At 52.7% G+C, this 14,020-nt stretch overlaps 1 protein-coding gene across 3 annotated transcripts in view; it reads right to left on the reverse strand.

Annotated features, from left to right (window-relative positions):
• PLCG2 (phospholipase C gamma 2) overlaps nt 1–14,020 on the reverse strand; it is a 157,505-nt gene that overhangs the window by 37,282 nt on the left and 106,203 nt on the right. For all 3 annotated transcript variants that reach the window (XM_047834621.1, XM_047834622.1, XM_047834620.1), the window contains exons 20-24: nt 10,212–10,392; nt 8,775–8,846; nt 6,374–6,483; nt 2,436–2,532; nt 1,015–1,081 (exon numbers count right to left, since the gene is read on the reverse strand). In XM_047834621.1, the coding sequence (XP_047690577.1) occupies nt 1,015–1,081; nt 2,436–2,532; nt 6,374–6,483; nt 8,775–8,846; nt 10,212–10,392 (527 nt within the window). The remainder of the gene's footprint in view (nt 1–1,014; nt 1,082–2,435; nt 2,533–6,373; nt 6,484–8,774; nt 8,847–10,211; nt 10,393–14,020) is intronic.

The following is a 14,020-nucleotide window of genomic DNA, read 5'->3' on the forward strand; positions in this document are numbered from 1 at the left end:
CCAAAGTGCCACTGCCCCAGCCATGGTCAGCGTGGACCGGGGCATCTGCCTTAGGGCGGGCGGGGTCTGGCCTCTTCACCTACATCACGGCCTGGGAGACACAGTGGGCCGAGCGGCATTCTCCCAGGAGTTCTGTCTGCACCCTAAGCCCCCGTACCTGCGAATGTGACCTGACTGGAAATAAAGGATCTTCGCAGATGTACTTAAGGATCCTGAGAGGAAATCACTCTGGAGTTAGGATTTCTAAATACAACAACTAACGTCCTTACCAGAGGAAGGAGAGGGAAATTTGAGACACAGACACAGGAAAGACGGCCCCTGAAGACAGAGGCAGACATTGGAATGGTGCAGCCACAAGCCAAGGGGCGCCAAAGATCTCCAGGAGCCACCAGAAGCTAGGAGACAGGCATGCGATAGACGCTCTCTGCAGAGAAAGTGTTTTCTAGAAAGAAAATTAAGGCCATGAGAGGAGAAATTATCTGCTCAGTAACCTCACTGGCTGAGATGTCTGAGGTCTTCTGTGCCAGGTAGCATCCTAAAGCACATTACATGTGCCGTCTCTTAATCCTCCTCCCACCCTTTTGGGGGTATCACTCTTCTATGTATGTGGCAGGAGAGGACACAGAGGCATTGGTGGGGGAAGTAATGCGTGGAGGGGCACAGAGCTGGTCACGGCAGAGCTGAGGCTCAAAGCAGACCCGGCTCCAAGCTCCCTCTGGATAACCCCGGGGCCATCCCCCTGTGCACTGCAAACGTAAGGCAGATGGCCTAACGGCAGTGTGGGTGAGGGCCCTGCCCCGCCTCATCTCTTAGCTGGCCGCAGGACCTCAGCCGGGTCCCACGGTCGGTGATGGGCGTGGGCTCCTCCTCTGGGAGTAGGAACACGGACTCCGTGTCCTGTGCCCAGGCTAATGGCTGGATGGACTGCAGCCGCCTCCCCGCCTGGGGCGCTTCCGAGGCGGGGCCGTGGGGGACCTGGGTGGCGATCCACGCTGAGACCGTGTGTGCACGTACCGACGTTATAGGTGTTGAGATCCAGTATTCCTCTGCAAAGAGACCCTAAGGGATTGTCTTCAATAATCTGTGAGGAAACAAGACATAACTCAAGTTAGTCTTAACGGGAATAATAAAAAGACAACCAGTTTCCAAAGCGCACCGTTTAGCAGAGACACCGCCTGCAGAACTGTTTAAAATGCATTTTCATTACAGGATCCACCCGTGGGGAGAGCGCTAAATAATGAAGCATGCTGCTGACGGGGACCCAGCCGTGAGCGGGTGCCAGCAGGTCCGCCAGTTCATTTTCCAATCTGTAAAAACAAGCCGTCTGAATTCCGGAACGGGTCTGAAAGCATCGCGCTGGGTCTGGTTCCAAGACAACGTCCTAGACGCGCATTCAGACGTGGCTGTGAAAGGGGACCGTCCAGCCTCCCGGAGCCCAGCTCAAGAGCCTTCTGTGGCTTCTCAGGTCCTCGGGGAGCAACGGCCGCACTGTGAGATCTGCCTGAAGGGCCCCCGCCAGCCTTCCAGCTCCCCCTCCCACCACACGTTCGCTGCATCCCAGGGTCCACGGGCAACAGAGAACGTCTGGGTCTCAGGAAAGCTAGCAGACCTGTGTCTGCCCCCTGCTTGTAAGGCCCGCCCCCACCCCACCAGGCCAAGGCCGACTGGGGGGTAAGGGCCACACGGGACAGACGCGGTGAGGGGTCACGTCCCTGCCACAGGCCCGGCGTGCCGGACACAGCCACATTCCCACCACCACAGCTTCCGTGCGGCTGTGCCTCCCACCTGGTTTCCCTTCTGCCGGTCCTGCTACTGGTCTCCAACTGGACTTCTGAGACTCGAACGCACATTACTCTGTGCAGCCCTCCCAGATTGCCCCAACTCCCTGAGGAAGTTCCTTGGGCTTGGAAAGGCCTTAAGGTGCTCATTATGACAAGTCTGTCCTCGGCCCAGTGTCGTCACCTGACAGCGGATGTTCTTTAGGCCTTCGGGGCAAGAGGAGGCTGGGGGACAGACACCAGGTTGGCAGTGTCACCACGAGGGCCTCAATTCACTGCCACTCAAGCCCACCTGCTTACTCACACCAAGCACGTCCGAATGTCTGGCGGCCAAACTAAATGTGTTTCATTTGCAAGCTGCTTTAAGCAAAGGACAAATTCCCCGTTTGGCCATTTTCGCTCCGGAGGGACCTGTCCTGCATATGCAAAGCCTTCCAGCCCGGCACAGCCTGATTAAAACATGACAGGCTTGTCACAGTGACTTTCACCCCCAACAACTCAGGGGACAATCCCGACTTCCCTGTCACCCGTCGTCCCTGTTCCGGTGCTCCACAGGGACCACACAGCAGCATGTGGGACGGGAACCCACGGAGACGGCTCCCCGGATTGCTGAGAAGCCGGGTCCGCAGGGGTCCCTGTGTGACAGTCCAGACTCACCTGCTTTTCCAGTTCTTCCACATCGACCGTTGAAATGTCCTCAACGTAGTTGGATGGGAAGTATTGCTGGATCCTGGTCCCATAGTCTCCTTTCCACCTGGGGAAAAACAGAGGGCATCAGAGGGCCTTCGTGGGGCAGAGTTAATAATCCATCACTGTTCCTCAGATCCCAGCTGCCGGCTGGGGCGAGGCAGCAGGTGGCCAAGCGACCAGAGGCCGTGGTCATTATCTGTGACAACAGAGCATTTCAAAGGGGTCATCGGCTTTTTTTAAATCAGCAGTGAGTGAGCACAGGGTCAGCGCCCTGCCTACAATAGAATTCTAACGTTTGGTCAAAGACACCAGAAGTTTCGGTGCTTTACGTGGACATCAGAGGCCATTTGGGACAAAAGCTCAAGTCTAGAGCATTCCCAACCCCACTTCAGGGAGGGCTGTGAACTTAGGGATAAGGACGGGGTAAGGAAGGTTCTGGAGCCCTACAGGCTGGCATCACATTCCGGCTCCGCCGCCAACTACGTAGGCGCTCTGTGCCCCAGACTCTCCATCTGTAAAATGGGGTAACCCAAGTGCCTCCCTCAGAGCATTTTTTTTTAATGTTTATTTTTGAGAGACAGAGAGAGAGAACGTGAGCAGGGGAGGGGGAGAGAGGGAGGGAGACCCAGAATCCGCAGCAGGCTCCAGGCTCTGAGCTGTCAGCACAGAGCCTGACACGGGGCTCGAACTCACAGACAGCGAGATCATGACCTGAGCCGAAGTCGGGCACTCAACCAGCTGAGCCACACAGGTGCCCCTCATATATGTTTTTTAAAAGTTTATTTATTTTTGAGAGAGAGAGGGGAGGGGGAGACACAGAACCTGAAGCAGCTCCAGGCTCCGAGCTGTCAGCACAGAGCCCGACGTGGGGTTCCAACTCACAGACCTTGAGATAGTGACCTGAGCCAAAGTCGGGTGCTTAAACCACTGAGCCACCCAGCCGCCCCCTCCCCTCAGAGGATTTTATTGGAACCACAGGGCTAAGCACATGCTGAGCAGTTTTAACAGCATCCAGTATACAGCAAGTGCTCAAATAACGTTCTTGTTATTCAGCTAAAACACTGCCCTCCCTCAACCTTCTTGCCTCCTCTGACGGCACTGATAACAAGGAACATAACTGATCTCTGTATGCGTCTCAACTCCACCAAACTGTGGTCACCTCCAAGATTCTCCCATGAAGCAGTGCCCAGGCACGCAGGGCTACTCCCTCCAAGTGTCCTCCTGTAGGCACACTCTGCAGCCAGGAGGCTCTTTCCAGAACCCATCTCTGACCTCACCACACCCCCAGTTTCCAAAGTCTTCAGAATCAAGCCCAGACTCTTTCACCTGACCCCAGGCACTCTCGGACCTTAACTCCTGTCTGTGACTCAAACTTGACCCTCATCCCAGACCACCTGTCACCCCCCCCCCTTCTGTCCCTGCCATGCCGCCTAGCTTCCATGCCTCAGTCCACGCCCTTCGTATCCAGCTTGTGCCTACTAACCATTTAAGACTCAGCTCAGGAATGCCTCTTCCAGGGAGCCTTCCCTGACTGCCACCTAGGCTGAGTGTTCTTCCTCTGTGCTCTGTGGCATCTGTCCCCACAGCTGTGGAGGCAGTGTGCACCTTTCATATAATGTCTATCTCTGTCTTCCCCACTATGTGAGACCTTTCTCCATCTTACCAAATCAGTACTCGGGGGTGGTGGGAAGCATTTAGTAAATGTTGACCTGAATCCAAGCAGAGGGAGGACCGATTGTCCCATGGCCTGGTGGAAATACAGGTTTGCCAGCCACCCACCTCACCTCCATTTCTCCAGACCCATTTCAGGCAAACACTGGCTGTATTCAGGGTGACTATAAATACTGTTTGCCCCAAACTAGGCAGGTCATACCTGTGGTCGAGGTACAATTATTAAAAAAAAAAAAAAAACTTTTTAAAAAATTATTTATTTATTTTAAGAGAGAGACCATCCCAAGCAGGCTCCACACTTCCGGCACGGAGCCCAACACGGGGCTTGATTTTGCAAACCGTGAGATCATGACCTGAGCTGAAATCAAGAGTGGGATGCTTAATCAACTGAGCCAGCCAGGCACCCCCAGGGGTCATTATTAACAATCCCATTCCCTTCATTCTCAAAGGCATCCCAGTTTGGACAAAACCCCCACCATTTTGGAACTAGGCTGGGAGGATGCCCAGGAGAGTGGCACAGTGACAACACCCCACTAGGTGGTGCCATTGCCACCAGACAGAAAGGAGGGGACCTCTGCAGGGCAGTTGACCCACAGCCCCTCGCCAACGCCACTTAAACCAGCACCTCAGTTCACCTCAGGAGCCCTGGAAATGACAAACACCCCACCTCGGATGTGTGCAAAAGCAGGACGGCTGTGCCACGCATGGAAAAGTGTGTGATTTAAAGAGATCACCTGGGGTCTACCTGCTACTTGGTCCAAGTCACCCACACAAACGGAACGGGGACCTCAACAGAGGCAGGGTGCAGAAAGGGGCATCGTGGGCCCAGGGGAGACCCGGGTTCTGGCTGTGCCCCTCAGGGAGAGGTGGGCAAGCTGCAGCTGGGAGCCTCACAGAGGAGCTCCGGGGTCTCCGTGGGGAGGCCACACGGGAGAGCTGAGCCCCAACCCCAGCTTCAGCAGATCGCTCTGTTAACCTTTTTTTGACGCTGGGGATCCAGGGAAGATTTGGATTAGAAACAGGGCATCTCGAGGCTCCTGGGTGGCTCAGTCGGTTAAGCGTCAGACTTCGGCTCAGGTCATGAGCATGCCGTTTGTGAATTTGAGCTCCGTGTCGGGCGGGTTCTGTTCTGACAGCTCGGAGCCTGGAGCCTGTTTCAGATTCTGTGTCTCCCTCTCTCTCTCAAAAATAAAAAAATTAAAAGGAGGGCATTCTCAAAAAGCAAAACAAAACAACAACACGAAAACAACTTTGAAAACCCCTGAACTTAGTACATGAGTCAAGTCAGGAGTAGGGGCTCTGGAGTCAGAAGGCCTGGCTTCAGATCTCAGCCTGCTGTGCGGCCCTGGACAAGTTACTGTACTTATCTGTGCCTCACAGTTTCCTCACGTGTACAATGCAGGGTAACACCAGAACCTCTCAGGACCACTGTGTGGGTTTATAGGAGTTATTTCAGATGAAGTGCTCACGATGGTTCCTGACATAAAGAGGCACTCCTATCAAGCTGCTGTTCAGATTTCTCCGTCAGGTCCAGCTATCTTGCGGGACAAAAGGATGCTGCGCTTGTGAATTGAATCCCTGGGGGTGCTCGTGGTTACCAACAAGTTCTTATCGCTTAAAGGGAAAAACAGTCCTGCAAAAAACACCCGTCTAGGGACTTATGGATGGGCAACACAACTTTTTTCGATTTTTGCCCCAGGTGAAAAGAGAGAAAAGGTCATTGAGCCCCAGCATACCCAGGTATCTGTGACCTAAAAACGTCCCTGCTTCAGTCCGGGGTAGGGCCGCTGCATAGGACTAGGCATCAGCGTAAGAATCTGAACTCAGAAGAATACACAGGCTCGTGTCGTGGGAAGGACCTGCACTATTTAATAGCTGTACAACCTTGGAAAGCCTCATTTGCCATCTCTGTAAAGTGGGGAGACCCACAGTCAACTCCCAAGGGTTGTAATGAGAATCTGGTTAGACCATGTATGACACAGAGGAAGGGCTCGGTAAGTGGCCGCTGCTGTTATAACTAAAATAATATTTAATATGATGTGAAATATGGTGGTTTATCTGCTTTTCTGAATACAGCACGTATCAAACCACCTTCCCAGGGAGGGTACAAGAGTCAAAGCCAGCCTGGAACAGCAGAGAAAGGGCGTCAGAGCTCAGCCGGAACCCGAGTCTCACTGGCAAGAAGGGACAAGTCAGGTTCATCCAGCAAGCAGCCCGGCCCCCCTCAGCCTTACCAGCCCCAGGGCTCCTTGGAGACGTTGTGAATGAGGGCCCCACGGCAGAAGCTCAGCTCATCGTTTCGCTTGGCTTTGTAGTCATACAGAGCTTTGACGGTCCTCTGAGGCTTTGAGGGAAAACAAGAAGGAGAAGGTCAGGCTGGGCGACACAAGCTGAGAGAGGGGTCTGCGTTGGTTCCGCTCTTTAGGGAACAGGGAGCTTCAGTCCAAGGTTACAGCACCATCTGCTGGCCAAGAGCTAGTAATGCATTGCCGAGGAGCTCCCAAAGTCACCAGGGAATGTGGATGAGGACCGGCCCCCTAAGGTCAACCAGGGGCTAAGTGGCTGAGCTCAGAAATAAATCAGTTACGGCCATAGTTCACGCTGGTCTTCTGTAAGAAGCAACGTGGGTTCTAGGCGGACGTAAGGACACATTTTCCCCCATCAACCTCCCAGGCCACTGCCAGGCTCCAAGGCTGTAAGGTGCAGCCAGTGGCAAAGGGAGGTGCCATAGAGTGGCTTCCACGAGGAGCGAGTCTCCAGCCTGACAGAGGGCAGGAGGAGGCCTCATGGCAGGCCCCCCACGAACGAGAGAAATAAGCTGTCCATCAGGTGACCAGGTTGGCAGACGGCACAACAAAATGACTAAGAGCAAATGCCCCCGAGCCAGACCGCCCGGGGCCACGTTCCAGCTCTGTACCTTGCTAGCTATGCCGAGGGCACAGAAACTGTACCCGATGCACGGGATTAATGGGCTGTCAAGTGCTTAGAACAAGGCTTGATATGTGGCCATCCAGCCAGACGCGTCCCCTATTACGACTGATATAGTCTTTCCAGTTCCAAGAACTCCTCCCAAGGAAACGATGCAAAGAGATGCCCAAAGCCTCACAGGTGACGTTCCTTTTACTGTTAACTAGAAGGACAAAGACTAGAGATGACGTACACGGCTACTGACGGGGACATAGCTAAACCGGCACAGCCACCCAGAACATTCTGCAGCATTAAAAACCCATTCTTTTTTTTTTTTTTTTTTTTTTAAGTCAAAACCGCAAGCCATGTATTTTCCCTCAATTACCTGGCCTACCAGTTTGAGCCAGAATAGTCACGAGGCAAATCAGCAAAGGAGAAATCCACACAGGACAAGCAGCAAGTGAACACAGCAGAATAGAAATGGCAAGTGTGGGTGGTGGGGATTGTAAAATACGTCTCCATGCAGGCAGAGACCCAGGAATGCAGACAGCGACCGGGTTAGGAGGGTGAGACCGGGGCTAATTATTTTCCTCATCTTCAGAGTGGGTTTTTTTTTTTAATTGTTCAACCGTTTTCCATCATAATAACAGCGGTAATTTTCTTTTGAGGCGCTCGCCATAGTCTGGCAGTCGGCGATCAAATGCAGCCACAGTCGTGTTTTACTTGCCTCACTTATAGGATGATTTTCTCTGCAACTTGGGTTAAAATTTAAAAATGGGGCAAATTCACATCAAGGACCTGGATGATTGGTGTGCCTTGAGAAATCAGAAAAGCTGGCCTGCTCTCTGGAGAGGCAGCCATCAAGCGCCAACGGGCACAGCTGCCTTCGAGATGGGGTGTGAGTTCCTCAGTTTACCACAGTCTCCACCATCCCCTGACACCTGGCTGACACGAGGTCATGTCGTTCTTATTACCAAAGCCTTCTTCCCAATAAAAGTCCTCTAATAATTTCACACAAAGCCCATGTGTCCACATCCTTGCAAGCCTTCATTTCTTGCTGAAAGGGATTTGCATTGGCCAAGGATTATAAATTAAAAAAAAAAAAAGAAAGAAAGAAAAGAAGTTTGTCTCTGGATTTCTACAGAGCCCATCATCGGGGCCCTTTCCTTAGCAAGACATGAACTGCCTGCCATATCCAACCCTGCCCCAAAAGAAAATTCGCCATCATTCTTCCTCTGCGGCTCAAACTCTATGTGAGATGGAACCAGAACAAGGAGGGGCTGGGGGCCAAGAGTAAAAACCCGCCCCTCCTCTCCCCTACACCGAGTGAAATCACACAGCAGCCAGGGTGGGAACAGGAGATAACGTGCACGCTGCAAAGGGGTCGGTGAACCAAACGGAATTCATAAACACCACGGGCTCAGTCAGTGAGCAAGAAACATTTGAAAGATTTTTAATTAGAAGCTGTTTGGCCCAAAGGTGGTTCATCAAACCTCAGAATTTTAGCAAGGCACGGTTGCGTCTGGGTAGAATCCTATTAACCTCTTCCCGGAAACCAGATTTCACATTGTCAATCATCATTTCTTCTCAAAAAAAAAAAAAAAAAAAAGGGTGGGGAGGGGAAGCCAAGTTTGCCCAAATGTTCCCTTGCCCTGTTGTAGCTGGGAGGGGACCCCATGCCATTCCAGGGACCCGGTAATGGCGTGAATTGCAAGGCTGGCTCCATACCATGGACGGGTTGATTTCACTGGGATCCACATACATCCTGCTGACGTCATAGAGGGAGTTGATATCTCGTTCCTGGAAAAGAACAGAGCGGAATAAATGGAAGCACCCAAGTTCCTGGGGCAGCCCGACACAGAACACGGGTTCCAGGCAGCTCTCTGGCACAAGGGTTGAAACCTCACAGTTCAACTCCTGCCTCCTGGCAGAGATGGTGAGAAGCCCGAACTCGGAAACTTGCCCCCCACGTGAGAGAGGGCCCTAGGCCGGCCTACCGTGTGCTAGGCCCTACACTCCTTTGTGAAAACACAAACCCTGGGACCTGGAGGCGTGCTGCCACTACCTCATGGCCCACAAGAGCCCGGCATCCACGTCTCCCTGACCCACGTTCCGTGCTACCAGCTGTAGACCGGCCCCCGTGGAACCATTTAGACTATGGGAACTGGCAAATGCCACGAACCCAGACAGGTCCATTCACCAGCACACCCTGGAGACCCTGCCTGCCCTCTGATGTCGGTCACTGTCCCTCAGGGTCACCCCAGGGCGTGTGCCGTGGCTGCTCCCTCGACCTGGAACCGGCTTCCTCCATAGCTCCCCATGGCCCAATCACTCCCTGTCAGGTTTGGGCTCGTGTTTTAAGCCTCTCAAGGAGACCTTTTCTGAGCTCTCCGGCTCAACCCAAAGCAGCACCCAACCTCACTGTATCTGCGTCACTGCAATCCATGCTGCTGGGGACATTTTCTTCACGTGACTGCAGCCCTGTCCTGAACCTAAATCTCCGAGGCAGACTTTTGTTCCCCACACTCCCACTAGCTTGGACCAGTCCTGGCTCATGGTGGCTGTATCCTAAATCTCTCCTCAATACACTACTGAATCCATGTGACAAGAACAGAGACATGGTCATCTAATCAGGTCTGTTCTCCACTCAGAACAAAAGCCAGTGTCTCACAGGAGCCAACCCAGCCCCGCACCACGCAGTCCCCCGTAAGCCCCATCCTTCCTTAATTCTCGTCCCACTCTGGCTCACTCAATTCCGGCCACACTGGCTTGCCTCCAGTCACGCCCTCACCTCAGGACCTTTGCACTGGCACAGGTCCTTCCCATAGCTGCACGGCTCACTCCTTCACCAACTCTGGCATCTGCTCAAATGACTCCTCAATGACCTCATTCCAGAGCACCCTTTTAGCACCGCAGCGCCTTCCCCGTCACTCTGTATCCACTTCTCCACTTGCCCAGTGTTTCTCTACAGCACTGGTGGCCACCTGATACGTGATGCGTCGTCTTCATCTCACTTATTATCTGGTTCCCGCCCCACTAGACTGTACGCAGCATGAGGGCAGGGTCTCTGTCCCCAGGACCTAGAGCGGTTACTGGACACGTGAGAAACGCTCAACAAGGGTCTGAATGACACGGTGCCCCATCACGGGGGAGTTGGGCGCCTACCATATTGTAGCGCTCCAGCAGCTCAGGCGTCACAGGATAGCGCAGCCGCATCTTCCGGTACAGCGCGTGCTTCTCGTAGTAACTGACCAGCTCGACGAGGCTCTCGAAGTAGGCAGAGGTCCCCAGCACAAAGTGCCGGCCGTCCCGATGGATGCGGCAATGCTTTACTTTGCCCCTGGCCCTGGAGAGGGAAGACGGCAGGGAGCTGAGGCGCCGAAATCCGCCACACCAGACAATTGTTACGTAGCCCTGCTAACTAGCAACAACCTGCGTATCCGTCCTCAGGGAACCAGAGAAATAAACAGGGTACGGCAGTCCTGTGAAGCACACGGATCTTTTCAAGACAGAAACACAAGAAATACCTGTGCCTTACAAGAGATACTGCTAGTTCCTCTCATCTGCCCCCTCCTCCCCAATTACAGGACTTGACTTTGGGAAGGTCCTGGTGTCTAGAGCAGGGTTAGCAAACAATGGCCCCAAGGCCAAATCTGGCCCACATACCACACCCACCTGCCCCACTGCTGCCCTCACTTTTGTAAATAAAGTTTTATTGAAACACAGCCCGTTAATCCCGTTTACATACGGCCTGGGGCTGTTTTCACTCTACAGTGGCCGAGCTGACAGGAGCTGGGGTAGGATGACAGGCTCACACAGCCTAAAATCCTCTCGTCCTTTACAGGAAATGTTTGCTGATCTCTACTCTAGAACCCTGGGATTTGAGGCCCAAATCCTTCAATCTTATCTTCAGTGCTCCAACTACTGGAACAATGAGGTGTTTTGTTTTGTTTCATTGTTTTGTTTTCCCCCAAAAGGTAAACAAGTCTTTTATCGCCTCACCCAGTTGAAACACGAGGTCAGAAAAATCCAAAATGGAAAACAATCTTCGGTCTTACCAGCTTTTATCAGTAAGAACAGAAGCCTTTAGGACAGTAAGTTCTGATCTCAACTTTACAACCCAAAGCACCTTGTTAAAACGGTCTAAAGGCATAAGTACTATGGGCAAGCTACTTATCCTTTAAGATTTTGCACCTTATATTTTTATTGTTTCAAAAAAACACATCCTGGGAAGCCACTTCTTCAATAAGGCCTGTAAGAAAAATGCTATAAGACTTCTGCCTCAGTGGCAGAATAGTTGCAGGAATATTTTATTAAAAAGTTGCAAGATGAAGCTATACTATGACCCCATTTGTGTTTTTTAAAAATGGAAGGGAATACGATGTATTTTCCATAGGTACGTGTTCATGGAGCAAATTGTTTTTTGAAGTCCACACATGACACCAGTTAAGAACGTGTGTTTTCTTACAGGACAAGGACCCAGATGAGAAGGACCACAGGGGGTTTAGCCTTCACTGCAATGTCTTAATTTTTTATTATTTTTTTAATATTTATTTTTGAAAAAGAGTGCAAGTAGGGGAGGGGCACAGCGAGAGAGGGACACAGAATCGGAAGCAGGCTTCAGGCTCTGAGCTGTCAGCACAGGGCCCGATGTGGGGCTCGAACTTGTGAACTGCATGAGCATGACCTGAGCTGAAGTCAGACGCTCAACCAACTGAGCCACCCAGGCACCCCTTGATTTTTTTTTAGAGAATGTATTTATACAGAGGCGCCTGGGTGGCTCAGTTGGTTGAGCATCCGACGTCAGCTCACGTCATGATCTCACAGTGTGTGAGTTCGAGCCCTGCAACGGGCTCTGTGCTGACAGCTCAGAGCCTGGAGCCTGCTTCCGATTCTGTCTCCCTGTCTCTCTGCCCCTCCCCCGCTTGTTCATTTTCTATCTCAAAAATAAAATGAAAACATAAATAAATAAATAAATAAGAATATATTTATTTAATAAAAAATTTTAAACTTTTGGGGTTGCCTGGGAGGGTCAGTCAGTTAAGCGTCTGACTTCGGCTCAGGTCATGATCTCACGGTGTGTGGGTTCGAGCCCCACGTTGGGCTTTAGGCTGACAGCTCAGAGCCTGGAGCCTGCCTCAGATTCTGTGTCCCTCTCTTACTCTGCCCCTCCCCTGCTTGTGCTCTTTCTCCAAAATAAGCATTAAGAGCAAATTTTTTTTTAACTTTTTACAAAAGCCCCCTAAGGGCAGGAAGGCTCCAGGATGCTGAGGTTAAGAGTGTGGGTCAGGTTCTGGTTCCTTCCTCAGGTAACCTGTCTGAACCTCAGTTTCATCCTCCACGGTGCTGGGGACCCACAGTTCCTGTGTCACGGCACGTGTCAGGACCGCGTCTGACAGATAACCCAGGGTGAGCCCTTTGCAATGTGCCCAGCGCTCCGAGGGTACTCAATGAGTGAACGGTTAGGAAAATATAACCAAAATCAAGTCAAAATGAGCTTCTCCAGCAAGAGAAGAATCAAAAAGGGAGACAGGAACAGGGCTGAGTGTGAACGGCACTTTCCAGTCACCTGGTTGCTACAAACCAGGAGTCACCATGGCCTGAGGTCTTAGCTCCGCCAAGAAGCCCCTGCTCCCATGTCCCACAGAGGTGCACCTGCCCCGATCACACCTAGACAGCAGTACCATCTCTCTGTGAGGATGCGCATCCTCTCCTGTAGAGATCTAGCCCCAAGTTCAGCCTGGGTTCTCAGAGCTCAGACCAGCACCAGACCCAGCAGAGGCATTCTGCAGATATTGGGCAGAGGGGAGAGGGAAGGAAATTTGCTCCAGCCCTCTGTTCTCCCTCTGCATGGAGCACATCCCCCTTTGGTCCTCCAAGAGCTCCTGCTTGCCCTGGGCCACCTGCCTGACCACCGTCTGTGACACTCAGCACACAGTACGGCAGCAACGCATTTCTGTGCCCGAATCTCCTGCTGCAGGCGACACTTGTCAGTGAGGGACAATGACACCCACCCCGCAGCCTGACCAGAGTGAGTTTCGAAGAGTCTGGGTGGTGGGGGGAGGTCATTTTTGACTCCTGCAATGATGGAGCGTCCCCCACAGGCACGCAGTGGGTGGAGACCAGGGACGTTCACCATTCCAGCATGATGGAAACCGCCTTCCCTTCCTCTCCTCTTTGAGACACAAAGCCCTCATCACCGGCTCACTCAGCCGGCACGCACTGACCACCGCTACTGGCAAAGCAATGCTAAATAAGAGGGAATCGCTCAAAAGAAAGAAACACTTGTGACCGACAGGAGGTCGCTCATTCGCCGCAGACCGCTGGGCTCATGAGAACAAGGACCGTGCGATTTTTATCACTTCTGTATTCTTGCAGCCCCGCACACAGCCTGGCACATAGTAGGTGCTCACAGAACCTGTGCTAATCCCTAAAACTTCCAAACTCCAGCTTTCAGGGTACCGCCCTGGTACCACCAGCCCACCTTCATCCGATCAAGTGACTCCAACCTCACCCCTCCCCCTCTCCCCCCCTCCCCTGGGCCAGCTTGAAGGTGCCCAATCAGAGAACCATGACACCCAGCTCAAGCCGGGGCCAGGGGGACTGTCTACATCACAGGACTCGTCTTTTCTGCTGGACACCGTCCTGGCAACCAACGTGAAGCCAAGAGATAGTATCCCAAGAACTGCAGGGGAGACGTGGACCCAGGCCCGTTGGCAGCCAGCTTCGCCTCTCGAGCATCTCCACTAGTCGCCAATTCACCCCACTTTTTGTGTTGGCACAAAGCATAGGAGAGTCACTCTGGCCGGAGCAGGCACGGGGTTCATCCTCGGCAAATGGCCATGATAATGACCCCCACTACCACCGCCATCCGCTCACCCAAGAAGGCATCAGTGACGGGGGAGAAGGAGGCAGCTCCAAATGCCCAGGGGGCAGCCTGGCAAAGCAACTGTGGCACAGGGGGCAGGGCAACA

This window comes from Prionailurus viverrinus, chromosome E2, assembly GCF_022837055.1.
Source record: "Prionailurus viverrinus isolate Anna chromosome E2, UM_Priviv_1.0, whole genome shotgun sequence".
Taxonomy (NCBI): Eukaryota; Metazoa; Chordata; class Mammalia; order Carnivora; family Felidae; genus Prionailurus; species Prionailurus viverrinus.